The following is a 15,641-nucleotide window of genomic DNA, read 5'->3' on the forward strand; positions in this document are numbered from 1 at the left end:
AATTTATGTGGTAGGTGTGGTGCTTTACTGTACAGATGCTGGAGTTAAGAAAGTCTAAGAACCAAGCTTTCTTTTCTCCCCAGGCACTGCTTCTTGACACTTCCATCTTTCCCTTCACCCACTGCAGAATCCCAGGGCCTTCTCAAAATGCCTATTGTGCTAAAACAGGAATGAATGAAATAGGAAGTTTATATACTTGGGTATTTAAAGCTCTTGGATGACTCTGGCTGATACAACAACAATCTATCCAGGTCCCCTGAGTATCAAATACTAAAATTCAGCAGAAAAGGGCCACAGGAATTTTTTCTCTGGCTTCTGGGGTAACAGCTAGCATTTACTGCCCCCAGAAATTAGATTTACAAGTAGTATCACTTCCAAGGGATACAGTCTTCTGTAGTTTAGAGTGGGCTAGTCTCACAGGAGTGCACTCATCACCACACACACGATGCTGTGACTGTCACATAGCCGTCTTTAGTTTTAAAGTGTACAATAAACACACCCCTTCTCAGTCTCGGCTATAAGCCAATCTACTGACACTGGGCTGTGGTGAAGGAAACCGCAGCGTTTACTGCAGGCGCCAAGCAAGGGGACCGGGCAGTTCATGCTCAGAAGACCCCAACTCCCCGATGGCTTTCGGGGAAGGGGTTTCAACGCAGTGTGAAGGAGGGGGCGGCAGGGTGTATGCTCAGCTCATGCACAGTTCTTGGATTGGTTAGCATCAAGGTGAGGTTTCAAGCATCATCAACCTTCTGGTTTCAACCGGTCTAGGGTCTAAGGGCTTGTGCTCAGCAGTTTTCATCTGGGGATCTGCTTCCTGTAAAAACAACTGAGGAATATGTGCGGAGCCTTTATCTGTATCTTTCAGGAAACTGGGAGTTCGGTGATTTTGCTGTGGCTGGTTTATGGTCTAAATTGTCACCAGTTTCTCCACCCAACAGCTGTTCTTTGTTTCTGCATGTTCACGTTCCCAATCATTAACTCTGGAGCAGCCTTTAGAGATTCAAGGGAGGCTCCAGAGACTAAAGCAAAAGCCTTTTACTTCAAAAGACAGGGACCCAGGGGCTTGTACACGGTTTCATCCCAATCTCTCTGGCCTCTTCTCTCTCCCTGCCTCCCTCTCTCACGCGCACGCGCGCACGCAAACACACACACACACACACACACACACACACACACACACACACACACACACATTCACACACACAGAAAAGCATTAAGCACCTGACAACTAATAACTAAAAATAAGGCAAACCTGCGCGATACAGATTTGGACGCCCTGGAGATGGAAATCACGTTGAGCAGAAAAGGAGGACAAGTTCTCTTTGCTTGGGACTTTTTTAACCTATGATAACTCTTTTCATCCCAGCCTTCTTTAGCTGACACGCGCAGCCTGGGAAGCGTGGGCTCGCTCCAGCCTCCCGGGCCCCGGGCCCCACGCCCACGCCTGGTCCCCGCGGCTCCCGCAGAACCCCGTGCCTACTGCGCCCGAGCGCCTCCGCCACTCCGCGTCCCAGCGTCCCCGCAGGTCAGGCGGCCCCCCGCCGCCCTCCGGAAGGTGCGAGAAAGACCAGCGCGCTGCTTTGGTTTGGTTTTTATTATTATTTTTCGAACAAAGAGAAAACCTGGGCCTTGCGGCGTTCCCCGGGCGCCCACGCCGGCCGCGGACCCCGACTTCCCTGCGCGGCCTCGGCGGGCCCGGCCCGGGAGACGGGGTGCTGGGGGCTGCCGCCTCTCCCCGGCCCACGCGAAGGTAGGGGGAGCCCTGGGCGGGCTCGGGGAGCAGTCGTGTGCCCGGGCGCAGCCTGCCCCCGTCCCCGCCGCCACCGGGCGCAGGAGCGGCCGCGATCCCGGGAGCCGGGGCGCCCCGAGGTACGGGAAGGGCCGGGGCTGGAAGCGGGGGTCCGGGCGACTTCGCGGCGCGGAGGGAGAGCGGAGGGACCCGGCGGGGCTCCCTGCGGCGCAGGAGCTCCCCGGGTGGGCGCGCGGAGCTGAGCCGGAGGAGAGTGTCGGGGGTCGTGTCGGGGGTCCCGCCGGAGCCGGGGCGGGGAGGACGCAGCCTCCGGGGAGGGCGAGCCCGCGGCGGCCCGGCGGCGTCCGAGGCTGGGGTCCCGGGGCGTCGAGCACCTGCCCCGCCGCCCGCTGATGCCCGGGACCCCGAGGCAGCGCGCCCCGGTCTGCGCTCCGGGGACACATCCCTGCGCCTCGACTTCCGACCCCGGGAATTCATCCCCGAGCTTGCGGACCTTTCGGTTACCTTTTAAAGGGACCGAACGACCGCGTTGGATCGAAGCCCAGAGACTTTATGACAGACCGTGGAAATTGCCTAAGGCGCTCTCAGCGGAATTTGCAGCCCGAATGAAATTTTAAATTTCAGATTTCTCAAGGGAAGAGAAACTAGTGTTAGAAATGGGAAGAGAGGGTGGCTGTGCCTGCGTGTTTATCAGCTGAGCGGAGCAGTATTTCTTTCCGATTTGAATTTTGCCAGATTCTGGCTTTAAAAATAAATCGTGGGAATATTTTCGAACGTGGAATCTCGCCATTGTTCCAGGATCACAGCAAAGTAGGCAATAGTTGATATGTTATCATTGCCGGAGGGGAAAAAAATTACATGGATTTTATTCTTTTGTGTGATTGGCATCTTTTTTGAGATGAAAGATGTGCATTTACATTAAGGCAGGTAAAGAGCCTAACAAAGGGACCTTACTTAAATGTATACGCGCAATCCTTCATAGTCCTCTGAGTTCATGCAGTTCTTTTTGAAGAACTATCTAGTCAACATACTTAAAGTCTATTCACGAGATTTCATTTCTGTTGGTGTCACATATAGATCAATTTTTATAAACAATTACAGTATAGCAAAGTTGCAATGTCTTTACAAGACATTGCTTTTTTAAAAACAGTCACCACAGTTTAACCAGGAAATTTTTTTTTTCACTTTTACTCTGAGGATTAAAGTTTGGTGTTTCAGCCTAGGAATTCTGAGGGTAGAGGGGTTAAAACTAGATATAAAAGGGAAAAATGAAATCTCGTAATCAGGCACCACAAAGGTTTCACACAGTCAGTATCAGATTTCTTCTAAAATAATATTTCATTTTAAAAACATTCTCTATTTCATAATTTCTCTGGTGAGCTGAGCTGAAGTTCACATTTAACATTATTTTTTATTATGTATAAAATATGTTGCATAAAATTGTACAACGTTCATTATGACACTTGTTGCAAAACAGATCATTATTAAAGAGATTTTACATTTCCATTATAGGCTTCCTTATTGTACTTTTCAGGAAAAAAAGACGTGAAGCCCTAAGTTGAAGGAAAGAAATCCTCTGTGCTTTTTCTCCTTTTCTTAAACCTCTGTTGTCATTTCAGCAATCTTCACAGCATTTCTACCATCTCAAGATGGATCTTCTTGAGAAGATTCCATCTCAAGAAACCACTTTCTAAGTTCATCCATAAGAAGCAACTCCTCACCCGTTAAAATTTTATCATGAGATTGCAGCAGTTCAGTCCCATCTTCAGGCTCCATGTCTAATTCTAGTTCTCTTGCTGTTTCCACCACATCTGCAGTTCCTTCCTCCTCTGAAGTCTTGACCCCTCAAAGTCATCCATGAGGGTTGAAATCAACTTCTTCCAAACCCGTGGTCATGCTGATATGTTGACCTGTTCTCATGAATCACAAATATTCTTAATGGCATCTAGAATGGTGAATCCTTTCCAGAAGTTTTTCAATTGACTCTGCCCAAATCCTTCAGAAGAATCGCTGTCTATGGCAGCTCAAGCCTTACAAAAATGTGTTTCTTAAATATTAAGACTTGAAAGTCGAAATTTCTCCTTGATCTATGGGCTGCAGAATGGATGTTGTGTTAGCGGGCAAGAAAACAACATTAATCTCTTACATCTTCGTCAGAGTTTTTGGTTGACCAGGTGCACTGTCAAGGAGCAGTACTATTTTGAAAGGAATCCTTTTTTCTGAGCAGTAGGTCTCAACAGTGAGCTTAAAATATTCAGTAAACCCTATTGTCAATAGATGTGCTATTATCCAGGCTTTGTTGTTCTATATATAGAGCACAGGTAGAGTAGATTGAGCATAATTCTTAAAGGCCTTAGGATTTTTGGAATAGTAAATGAGCTTTGGCTCAACGTAAAGTCACTGGCTGCATTAGCCCCTAACAACAGGATCAGCCTGTCCTTTGAAGCTTTGAAGCCAGTTATCAACTTCTCCTCTCTAGCTATGAAAGTCCTAGATGGCATCTTCCAATATAAGACTGTTTAGTCTACATTGAAAATCTGTTCTTTTGTGTATCCACCTTCAGAAATACCTTAGCTAGAGTTTCTGGATAACTTAATGTAGCTTGTATATCAGCACTTGCTGCTTCACCTTGCACTTTTCTGTTACGGAAACGGCTTCTTTCCTTAAATCTCATGAACCTCTGCTAGCGTCAGACTTTTCTTCTACAGCTTCCTCACCTCTCTCAGCCTTTACAGAATTGAAGAGAGTTGGGGTCTGGCTCTGGATAAGGCTTTGGATTAAGGGAATGTTGTCACTTTGATCTTTTATCCAGACCACTAAAACTTCCTCCGTATCAGCAATAAGGCTGTTGCTCTTTCTTATCACTCATGTATTCACTGGAGTAGCACTTTTAATTTCCTTCAAGAACTGTTCCTTTGCATTCACAACTTGGCTAACTGTTTGGTGCAAGAGGCTTAGCTTTCAGCCTATCTCGGCTTCTGACGTGCCTTGCTTACTGAGCTAAATCATTTCTAGCTTTTGATTTAAAGTGAGAGATGTGAAACTCTTCCTTTCATTTCAACACTTAGAGGCCATTGTAGGATTAACAACTGGCCTGACTGCAATATTGTTTGTCTCGGTGGGGGGGGTGGGGGGGAACAGGGAGGCTCAAGGAGAGGGAGAGAGATGGGGGCATGGCCAGTCAGTGGAGCAGTCAGAACACACACAACATTTACGGGTTAAGTTGTCATCTTACGTGGGGAAGTTTGTGGTGCCCCAAACATTACAATAGTACTATTACAATAGTACTATTACAATAGTACAATAGTACATCAGAGATCACTGATCACATATCAACATAACAAATAAAATAATAATGAAAAATTTGAAATATCAAGAGAATTACTGAAGTGTGACACAGAGACATGAAGTGAGCAAATGCTGTTAGAAAAATGGTGCTGATATACTTGCTCTACACAGGATTGTCCCAAACCTTCAATTGGTAAAAAACACAATAAGTGAAATAAAGTGAAGAACTATAAAATGAGGCCTGCTTGTAATTTAAAATTGTAAAGTGGTAAATCATCACAGTTGTTTATATAGGTACTCTTCATTTCATTTTGGGAGCATCTGAAAGCTTGTCTACTTTCAGTGGTTCTAGTATATGTATATATGTACAGACATACACACACACACACACATATATATATATATATATACATATATACACATATAGTTATACTTTACCCTGAATTTGCCCATATTCCCAGGATGATTCATTTCTGTTATTTTAAAGCTGGAAAAATTAAACTACTTTTCTAAAATTATTAAGTAACAGATACTTACTTAGCATCCACTATGTGCAACATACTCTATTAAGCATCATTAAAATTATGAACATAATTAAAACATTTTTCCTTCTCTGCATTAGAGTCCAGCAGAGAGAACTGACCATGCATTGGAGGCACTCTGAGTTTTAGACTCAAAACCACATTCTTTCTATTACCATCAATTGTGCTGCATATCCTCTTACTTCAAATTGAGAACAGTGGGCTTCTCTGGTGGCGAAGTGGTTGAGAGTCCACCTGCCGATGCAGGGAACACGGGTTCGTGCCCCGGCCCGGGAAGATCCCACATGCCGCAGAGCAACTAGGCCCGTGAGCCATGGCCGCTGAGCCTGCGCGTCTGGAGCCTGTTCTCCGCAGCGGGAGAGGCCACAACAGTGAGAGACTCGCGTACCGCAAAAACAAAAACAAAACAAAAAATAAACAAATTGGGAACAGTAATATTTTACTCTCAGGAATGTCATCCGATAGTTACATGTCCCAAGAAAGCACAAAACCATTATAGAATCGACTGCCCAGTTTCTACCGTGTCCTTGCCTTGGTCGTAGGGGAGGCAATCAGTAACTACTGAAGTATAACAAAAAAGGATTGTTTCCAAAAAGTGAGTCCAGAGAAGAATAAGATATATATATGTATACAAGGATCATGGTAACAAACAGCTTGTACAGATTATGAGTGTAAAGAGGGTTATGAACAAGCGAGATGGAGCCAGGGGGTTATCGGATCTCAGGAAATGAGACAAGAAAGCCAGTCTGGGCTTCCCTGATTAGGAGCTCACTGAGCTGTCCAGGGGAGCAGCAGGAAGGCCATTGACTGGGAATATGATGAGTGGGATGAATCAGTAACCCTGGTGAGTCAGTTTGGTACCAGTTATCTTTTTCAACTTGAGGCAACATCAATGTAAATTGTTGGTTAGAGCCTAAGAATAAGTCAATAAGATCCTGAGCTTTTGAATTCATTTATCTTTAAAGGAATATATTGATAATTAGCTTTCAGAAATTCAATCAATATAAAATCAGTTATAGAAATTGTGAAAAACTTACACTTCTAAATTTTCTTATAGCACAAAAATGCTTATATCATCCTATTTGAAAATTGCTATATATAAACTTAAAGTTATTTATGATGAATGTGTGTATACAGTAACATTTTCTACTTGGAAATTTATTGGACCAGGACCTATACTTCCCTTATAAATTGAAGATAATAAGGTTTACTATTAATTTAAATATATATGTATTTTTATAGTTTTAAGTATAATTACCCAACTATAGATCTAAAAACAGGTTGATAAACCTACATTGATATGTAGTGAAAATGCCTTTTTAAGATATATATATATATATATCAGGATCTCTATAACAAGGTATACTCATCAGAATTAACAAACTGTTGTTGTCCTGAGTATGCTGTAGGATATTCTTGTTTAAAAAAATGTAAGTGCTGGGTGTCCCTGGTGGCGCAGTGGTTGAGAGTCTGCCTGCCGATGCAGGGGACACGGGTTCGTGCCTCGTTTCGGGAAGATCCCACATGCCGCGGAGCGGCTGGGCCCATGAGCCATGGCCACTGAGCCTGCACGTCCGGAGCCTGTGCTCCGCAACGGGAGAGGCCACAACAGTGAGAGGCCCGCGTACCGCAAAAAAAAAAAACTGGAGGTGCTTGCTTTTTTTAAAGGGGAGAAAGCATTCCTTTTGCCTCTTCTTGATATATTATAGGCAGTTGTGTACTTCATTAGGCAATACTGTCAAATCTCTAATATATACCAGTAAATAAGTAATATCAGCAGAGTCAAGAGAGTGGACTGAGGGGATGCAGAGTTCATGTCTCCGCACAACTAGGGCACCTACCAGGCCCTGGTGGGGGACCACAGACACCTAAGGGGACGGGAGGACCCCCCGAGCGACTGGGTAGGATGAGGTGGGGAGGGAGGGGGGAGGAGAACTTGAGGCAGGATGGGACCGGCACCCTTGAGGGGCAGCTGGGGGAGGGGAGGGGTTCCCACGCCCAGAGGGGAACGGGGGAGACCCTCGGGAGGGCAGAAGATCGGAAGGGCATGCGGCCAGTTCCCCCTGCCCACTTGGGCCCCAGGGAGCTTGCTGAGGTCCCGAGCCTGATCTGCCCACTGGGACCCCTCGAGCCGCGTGGGTCCTGTGGGAGTGGGAGCGAGCGGGGAGGAAAAGTAAAGGCCGGATGGACAGGACTGGTGCCCCTGAGGGGCGGCTAGGGGCGGGAAGGGGTTCCCACGCCCAGAAGGGCCCACCCACAGTCAGGGGATGAACGGGGATGGGGGAGACCCTTGGAAGAGCGGAGGAACAGAAGGGAGTGCCTGGGCCCCAGAAAGCCTGCTGAGGTCCCGGGACTAAACCTCTGCCCTCTGAGGCTCACTCCCGCCACGCTGAGCCTAAGCCCCGCCCCCGCCCCCCCCCACCCAGTGCCTTACCTCGGAACTCTGCAATCCAAAGCACACCTTTCCCAGCAGCCCAGGTCCTGAGCCTGGGCCCTGACCTCCGCCCTAACCCCCCCCCCCCCGCCCCCGCCTAAGCTCCACCCCGAACCTAAGCTCCACCCCACACAGCCCAAGCTTTTTCTGGCCTTTTTTTTTTTTTTAGGTTGTGGTTCTGTTTTACCTTGTTGTTAATTCGTTTATATTTTTATTTTTTCTGATAAGTTTTTTATTTTTCTAATTTTATTTTACTCTTTATAATTTGTTACTGTTCTGCTCCTTTGGGCTTGTTCCCCCCACTTTTTTTTTTTTTTTTCTGTTGTTGTTCTGTTTTACCTTGGTGTAGTTGTTTCACTTATATTTTTATTTTTCCTAATATATTTTTTATTTTTCTAATTTTATTTTATTTTTTATTCTTTGTTATTGTACTGCTTCTTTTTTCTTTTCTTTTCTTTTCTTTTCTTTTGCTATGCTGCACGACTTGTGGTAGCTTGGTTCCCAGGCCGAGGATAGGGCCTGAATTCCTGTGATGGGAGCACTGAGTTCAAACTGCTGGACTAACAGAGAACCTCAGATCCCAGGGAATATTAATCAGACTGAGGTCTCCCAGAGGTCCTCATATCGGCACCAACCCGGCTCTGCCCAACTGCTTGTAAATTATAGTGCTGCATGCTTCAGGCCAAACAACCAGTAAGACAGGTATACAGCCCTACCCATCAAAAAAAAAAAAAAAATGAAACGACAAAAAAATATGTTACAGACGAAGGAGCAAGGTAAAAACCTACAAGAAAAAATAAATGAAGAGGAAATAGGCAACCTACCTGAAAAAGAATTCGGAGTAATGATAGTAAAAATGACACAAAATCTTGGAAATAGAATGGAGGCACGCATTGAGAAAATACAAGAAATGTTTAACAAGGACCTAGAAGAACTAAAGAACAAACAAAAAGTGATGAACAACACAATAACTGAAGTGAAAAATACACTAGAAGGAATCAATAGTAGAATAACTGAGGGAGAAGAGCAAATAAGTGAGCTGGAATGTAGACTGGTGGAAATAACTGCAGAGGAGCAGAATAAAGAAAAAAGAATGGAAAGAATTGAGGACAGTCTCAGAGACCTCTGGGAAAACATTAAATGCACCGACATTCAAATTACTAGGGTCCCAGAAGAAGAAGAGAAAGAGAAAGGGTCTGAGAAAATATTTGAAGAGATTATAGTCGAAACTTCCCTAACATGGGATAGGAAATCGCCACCCAAGTCCAGGAAGTGCAAAGAGTCCCATACAGGATAAACCCTAGAAGAAACACACCAAGACACATATTAATCAAACTAACAAAATTTAAATTCAAAGAAAATATATAAAAAGCACCAAGGGAAAAGCAACAAATAACATACAAGGGAATCCCCATAAGGTTATCAGCTGATTTTTCAGCAAAAACTCTTCAGGCCAGAAGGGAGTGGCAGGATATATTTAAAGTGATGAAAGAGAAAAATCTACAACCAAGATTACTCTACCAGCATGCATCTCATTCAGATTTGATGGAGAAATCAAAAGCTTTACAGACAAGCAAAAGCTAGGAGAATTCAGCACCACCAAACCAGCTTTATAACAAATGCTAAAGGAATTTCTCTAGGCGGGAAACACAAAAGAAGAAAAAGACCCACAAAAACAAACACAAATCAATTAAGAAAACGGTAATAGGGACATACATATCAATAATCATCTTCAATGTAGAACGTTTAATGCTCCAACCAAAAGACATAGACTGGCTGAAAGGGTACAAAAACAAGACCCATATATATGCTGTCTACAAGAGACCCACTTCAGACCTAAGGACACATACAGACTGAAAGTGAGGGGATGGTAAAAAATATTCCATGCAAATGGAAATAACAATAAAGCTGGAGTAGTAATACTCATATCAGATAAAATAGACTTTAAGATAAAGACTGTTACAAGAGATAAGGAAAAACCCAAAATTAGTAGAAGGAAAGAAATCATAAAGATCAGAGCAGAAATAAATGAAATAGAAATGAAGAGACAATAGCAAAGATCAATAAAACTAAAAGTTGGTTCTTCAAGAAGATAACATAATTGATAAACTTTTAGCCAGAATCATCAAGAAAAACAGAGAGAGAAGTCAAATCAATAAAATTAGAAATGAAAAAAGAAAGTTACAACTGACACCACAGAAATACAAAGGGTCATAAGAGCTACTACAAGCAACTACATGCCAATAAAATGGACAGTCTGGAAGAAATGGACAAATTCTTGGAAAGGTACAACTTTCCAAGACTGAACCAGGAAGAATTAGAAAATACAAACAGACTGATCGCAAGTAATGAAAGTGAAACTGTAATTAAAAATCAACAAACAAAAGTCAAGGACCAGATGGCTTCACAGGCAAATTCTATCAAACATTTAGAGAAGAGATAACACCTAACCTACTCAAACTCTTCCAAAAAATTGCAGACTCTCAAACTCATTCTACAAGGCCACCATCACCCTGATACGAAAACCAGACAAAGATATCACACAAAAAAGAAAATTACAGGCCAATATCACTGATGAACATAGATGCAAACTTCCTCAACAAGATACTAGCAAACAGATTCCAACACCACATTAAAAGGATCATACATCATGATCAAGTGGGATTTATCCCAGGGATGCAAGGATTCTTCAATATATAGAAATCAATCAATGTGATACACCACATAAACAAAGAATAAAAACCATATGATCATCTCAATAGATGCAGAAAAAGCTTTTGACAAAAATCAACAAACATTTATGATAAAAACTCTACAGAAAGTGGGCATAGAGGGAACCTACCTCAACATAATAAAAGCCATAAATGACAAACCCACAGCAAACATCATTCTCAACGATGAAAAACTGAAAGTATTTCCTCTAAGATAAGGAACAAGTCAAGGATTTCCACTCTTGCCACTATTATTCAACATACTTTTGGAAGTCTTAGCCACAGCAATCAGAGAAGAAAAAGAAATAAAAGGAATACAAATTGGAAAAAAAGAAGTAAAACTGTCACTATTTGCCGATGACAAGATACTATACATAGAAGATCCTAAAGATGTCACCAGAAAACTACTAGAACTAATCAATGAATTTGGTAAGGTTGCAGGAATACAAAATTAATGCACAGAAATCTCTTGCATTCCTATACACTAACAGTGAAAGATCAAAAAGAGAAATTAAGGAAACACTCCCATTTACCACTGCAACAAAAAGAATAAAATACCTGGGAATAAACCTACTTAAGGAAGCAAAAGACCTATACTCAGAAAACTATAAAACACTGATGACACAAATCAAAGATGACACTAACAGATGGAGATAGATACCATGCTCCTGGATGGAAGAATCAATATTGTGAAAACGACTATACTACCCAAAGCAATCTACAGGTTCAGTGCAATCCCTATCAAATTACCAGTGCCATTTTTCACAGAATTAGAACAAAAAATTTTACAATCTGTGTGGAAACACAAAAGACCCCGAATAGACAAAACAGTGTTGAGAAAGAAAAACAGAGCTGGAGGAATCAGGCTCCCTGGCTTCAGACTATACTACAAAGCTACAGTAATCAAGACAATATGGTACTGGCACAAAAACAGAAATATAGATCAATGGTACAGGATAGAAAGCCCAGAGATAAACCCACACACCTATGGTCACCTAATCTATGACAAAGAAGGCAAGAATATACAACGGAAAAAAGACAGCCTCTTTAATAAATGGTGCTGTAAGTCAGTAAGTCAGAAAGAGAAAAACAAATATTGTGTCTTAACGCATATATGTGGAATCTTGAAAAATAGTACAGATGAACCTATTTGCAGGGCAGGAATCGAAACACAGAGGTAGAGAACAGACATGTGGACACAGAGGGGGAAGGGGAGAGTGGGATGAATTGGGAGATTAGGTTTGACATAAATACACTTCCATGTGTAAACTAGATAGCTAGTGGGAAACTGCTAGCACAGGGAGCTCAGCTCGGTGCTCTGTGATGACCTGGTTGGGTGGGATGGGGGGGGTGGGAGGGAGGTCCAAGAGGGAGGGGATATATGTATACATATATCTGATTCACTTCACTGTACAGCAGAAAGTAAGACAACATTGTAAAGCAATTATACTCCAATTAAAAAAAAGTAAAAATAAAAGTAATATCATTGTGGTATTAATATTACATTATTAATTTCCTTGAGGTGAAAAAACTTATTATGGGATGTTATATTAGTATCACTTCTACATTTAACTTTATGCCGTGTTATCTTCCTTAAAAAATATGAATTTATTTAATCTTTTTAATGCTGAAATCTACTTTCAATTTTTAAATTAAAAAATAAACAGGTAAATTTTGTTTTTAAAAACACCAGTAGCCAGCTGCTTAGTGGTTTAATTCATGGTAATCTGCACCTCTCAGAGGACTGAGAATTAGTCATGAAATGATTTTGCCATCCAATTGTGTTCACATAGTCAACAGTACCATGTGATAAACATTTATTGAGTGCCTACTCTATACATGTAGGTCATGGAATAGTGTTTCTACACTTGAGAAGCTCAAATCTGAAGATTATATGAACTGGATATATTTAGGATATTAGCTTTTTGTTTGAATTTCTCATTTCCCCATAAATATTTATTTTTGTTTGAATTTTTCATTTTCCCACATATATTTATTTAACACTTTCCATGGTGAAGTTACTGTGCCATGTTTTATGGTAGATACCAGAGTGAGTAAAACACAGTTTCACTTTTCCATTGCTTATACATAAATAAGGTATACTGATTTTTATTATAATTGCAGTGCAAAGCAAATTGTGTCATGTAGCATCAGACAGCTATAAACAGAAATACATGGAGGTTCCAAAAGGTTCCAGTTGAACAGATGAAGGAACACTTTAGGGCAGGTGACTTTTAAGTTTGACCTTGATTGATGTAAGAGAGGAAGGAATGTTTAAGGTAAGATTATATGACTACAACATGTATCAGGTACCTTGACTGGAGAACAATATTAATTAGCTATTATAATCTTGAAGTTCTTATCCACATTTGTCTTTTCTGTCCCTTACATTATTTATACATAAATTAAAAAAAAAAAGTTCTGCTATTTTAACACGAGTCAACACACCATAGAAGTGATGATAGATTTACACTTACTGTAATTGTTATTGGTTGACATTTACACTGTACTTGTTGCCAGTTAAAGACTTCCCTAAACTTTTTAGTAAATGAATAAGGTAATGGGAACACATGGTATAATGTTTCCTTCTCAATGGATTAATTTATAGTAGTCATGGAGTTGTTTTTCGAGTTGCTAACTAATGTCTTTTTATTCCAAGCAGGAGAATAATATGGCTTCAGAGCTCAAGGATTATTATAACAAGACACTTGCTGCAGAGAACAATACTTCTGCCACTCGGAATTCTGACTTCCCAGTCTGGGATGACTACAAAAGCAGTGTCGATGACTTGCAGTATTTTCTGATTGGACTCTATACGTTTGTAAGTCTTCTTGGTTTTATGGGGAATCTACTTATTTTAATGGCTCTCATGAGGAAGCGAAATCAGAAGACAACGGTCAACTTCCTCATTGGGAATCTGGCCTTCTCCGATATCTTGGTCGTGCTGTTTTGCTCGCCTTTCACACTGACCTCTGTCTTGCTGGATCAGTGGATGTTTGGCAGGGTCATGTGTCATATTATGCCTTTCCTTCAATGTGTGACAGTTCTGGTTTCCACTTTAATTTTAATATCTATCGCCATCGTCAGGTATCATATGATAAAGCATCCTGTATCTAATCATTTAACAGCAAACCATGGCTATTTCCTGATCGCTACTGTCTGGACACTAGGCTTTGCAATGTGTTCTCCCCTCCCAGTGTTTCACAGCCTTGTGGAACTTCAGGAGACATTTGGTTCAGCGTTGCTCAGCAGCAGGTATTTATGTGTCGAGTCATGGCCATCCGATGCATACCGAATTGCTTTCACTATCTCTTTATTGCTCGTTCAGTATATTCTGCCCTTAGTTTGTCTAACTGTAAGTCATACCAGTGTCTGCAGGAGTATAAGCTGTGGATTGTCCAACCAAGAAAACCAACTAGAAGAAAATGAGATGATCAACTTAACTCTCCATCCTTCCAAAAAGAGTGGGCCTCAGGTGAGGGTCTCCAGCAGCCGGAAATGGAGCTATTCGTTCATCAGAAAGCACAGAAGGAGGTACAGCAAGAAGACGGCATGCGTGCTGCCTGCTCCGGCGAGACCTCCTCCAGAGAACCGCTCAAGAAGGCTTCCAGAACACTCGGGCTCTGGGAAAAGTCAGCCCCCTTCATCCCGTAAGTTTATACCAGGGGTCCCCACTTGCTTTGAGGTGAAACCGGAAGAAAACTCAGATGTTCATGAGATGAGAGTAAACTGTTCTATCATGAGATTAAAAAAAAGATCTCGAAGTGTGTTCTACAGACTGACCATCTTGATACTAGTGTTTGCAGTGAGCTGGATGCCTCTGCACCTTTTCCATGTGGTGACCGATTTTAACGATAGCCTGATTTCAAACAGGCATTTCAAGTTGGTGTATTGCATCTGTCACTTGCTAGGCATGATGTCCTGCTGTCTTAATCCAATTCTATATGGATTTCTTAATAATGGGATCAAAGCCGACTTAAGGTCCCTTATACGCTGTCTTCATATGTCATAATTCTCAATGTTTTCCAAGGAAAGTACAAGTATGGGGATCATCTAAAATATATTCACAGTGACTGTATATGTATAATCAACAAATTTTGTTAACTTACAGAATTTAATTTATGTGTAAGAACTCTGGATTTGGATATCAGTTCCTAATATATGGAAGATAATTTTAACATGTTATAATATGATAAATTCGTTTAGTTGTATAAAGTCATTGTCAATCCAATCTGTAATTTCATTTTAAAGAGTAGTTATATTACCTTCCATTTCAGCTTGTCCTGTAAACCAATGAATTGTAAGTTCTTGTTTAAAATAAAAGTCATATTTAACCATCTCAGTATTTTTTGTTCAAAATTATAAGCAAAACCATTTCTCCTAAGACATTTAATTTTAGGTATGAGGAACATCTAATAATCTTCATTTTTACCTCACAGATTTCTTAATAGTTTCTGACAATACAGAAAACTTTAATATGACCAGCAAACCATAACTAAGTGACAGATATATGCCTAAGTCATAAATTAAATGTCAACATTGGGTACAGTTTTAGAACCTCTAAAGGAAAATTTTTATATCCTATTATTGATGATTGGTCAAATTGTCAATTTATTCCCCACTATCCTAGTAATACACAGTTAATTTATCAAATAAAAATAGATTTTAAATCTTTTCTAGACTTATACCATGACATTAAGCTATCAAAGATTGTTTCATATACATCTTTTATATTCTAAAATTTGAAATATAAATGGTATCTATATTTCCAAGTATTAAATAATTGTAAAGAATACTTGAAGTGTCTACAGGGGGAAAAAAAGTTTAGTTAATTTTTTTGGCCAAGATGTAGAATGATTAATATACTTTATGCCATTTCAGTACTGAGGTCTCATATGCTATCTTACTAGATTGAG

At 41.3% G+C, this 15,641-nt stretch overlaps 1 protein-coding gene across 1 annotated transcript; it reads left to right on the forward strand.

The window, feature by feature from the left end:
- Positions 1-1,219: 1,219 nt before the first annotated feature.
- NPY5R (neuropeptide Y receptor Y5) lies at positions 1,220-15,062 on the forward strand. The gene is made up of 2 exons (XM_004266150.4): positions 1,220-1,555; positions 13,388-15,062. The coding sequence occupies exon 2, from the start codon at positions 13,397-13,399 to the stop codon at positions 14,735-14,737; it is 1,341 nt and encodes a 446-aa protein (XP_004266198.2). The 5' UTR covers positions 1,220-1,555; positions 13,388-13,396; the 3' UTR covers positions 14,738-15,062.
- Positions 15,063-15,641: the final 579 nt, after the last annotated feature.

The sequence above is a fragment of the Orcinus orca genome, chromosome 4 (assembly GCF_937001465.1).
Source record: "Orcinus orca chromosome 4, mOrcOrc1.1, whole genome shotgun sequence".
NCBI classification, from domain to species: Eukaryota; Metazoa; Chordata; class Mammalia; order Artiodactyla; family Delphinidae; genus Orcinus; species Orcinus orca.

Excerpts from the sequence above, each read along its gene's own strand:
- NPY5R (XM_004266150.4), top strand. The coding sequence starts at position 13,397 with ATGGCTTCAGAGCTCAAGGATTATTATAACAAGACACTTGCTGCAGAG.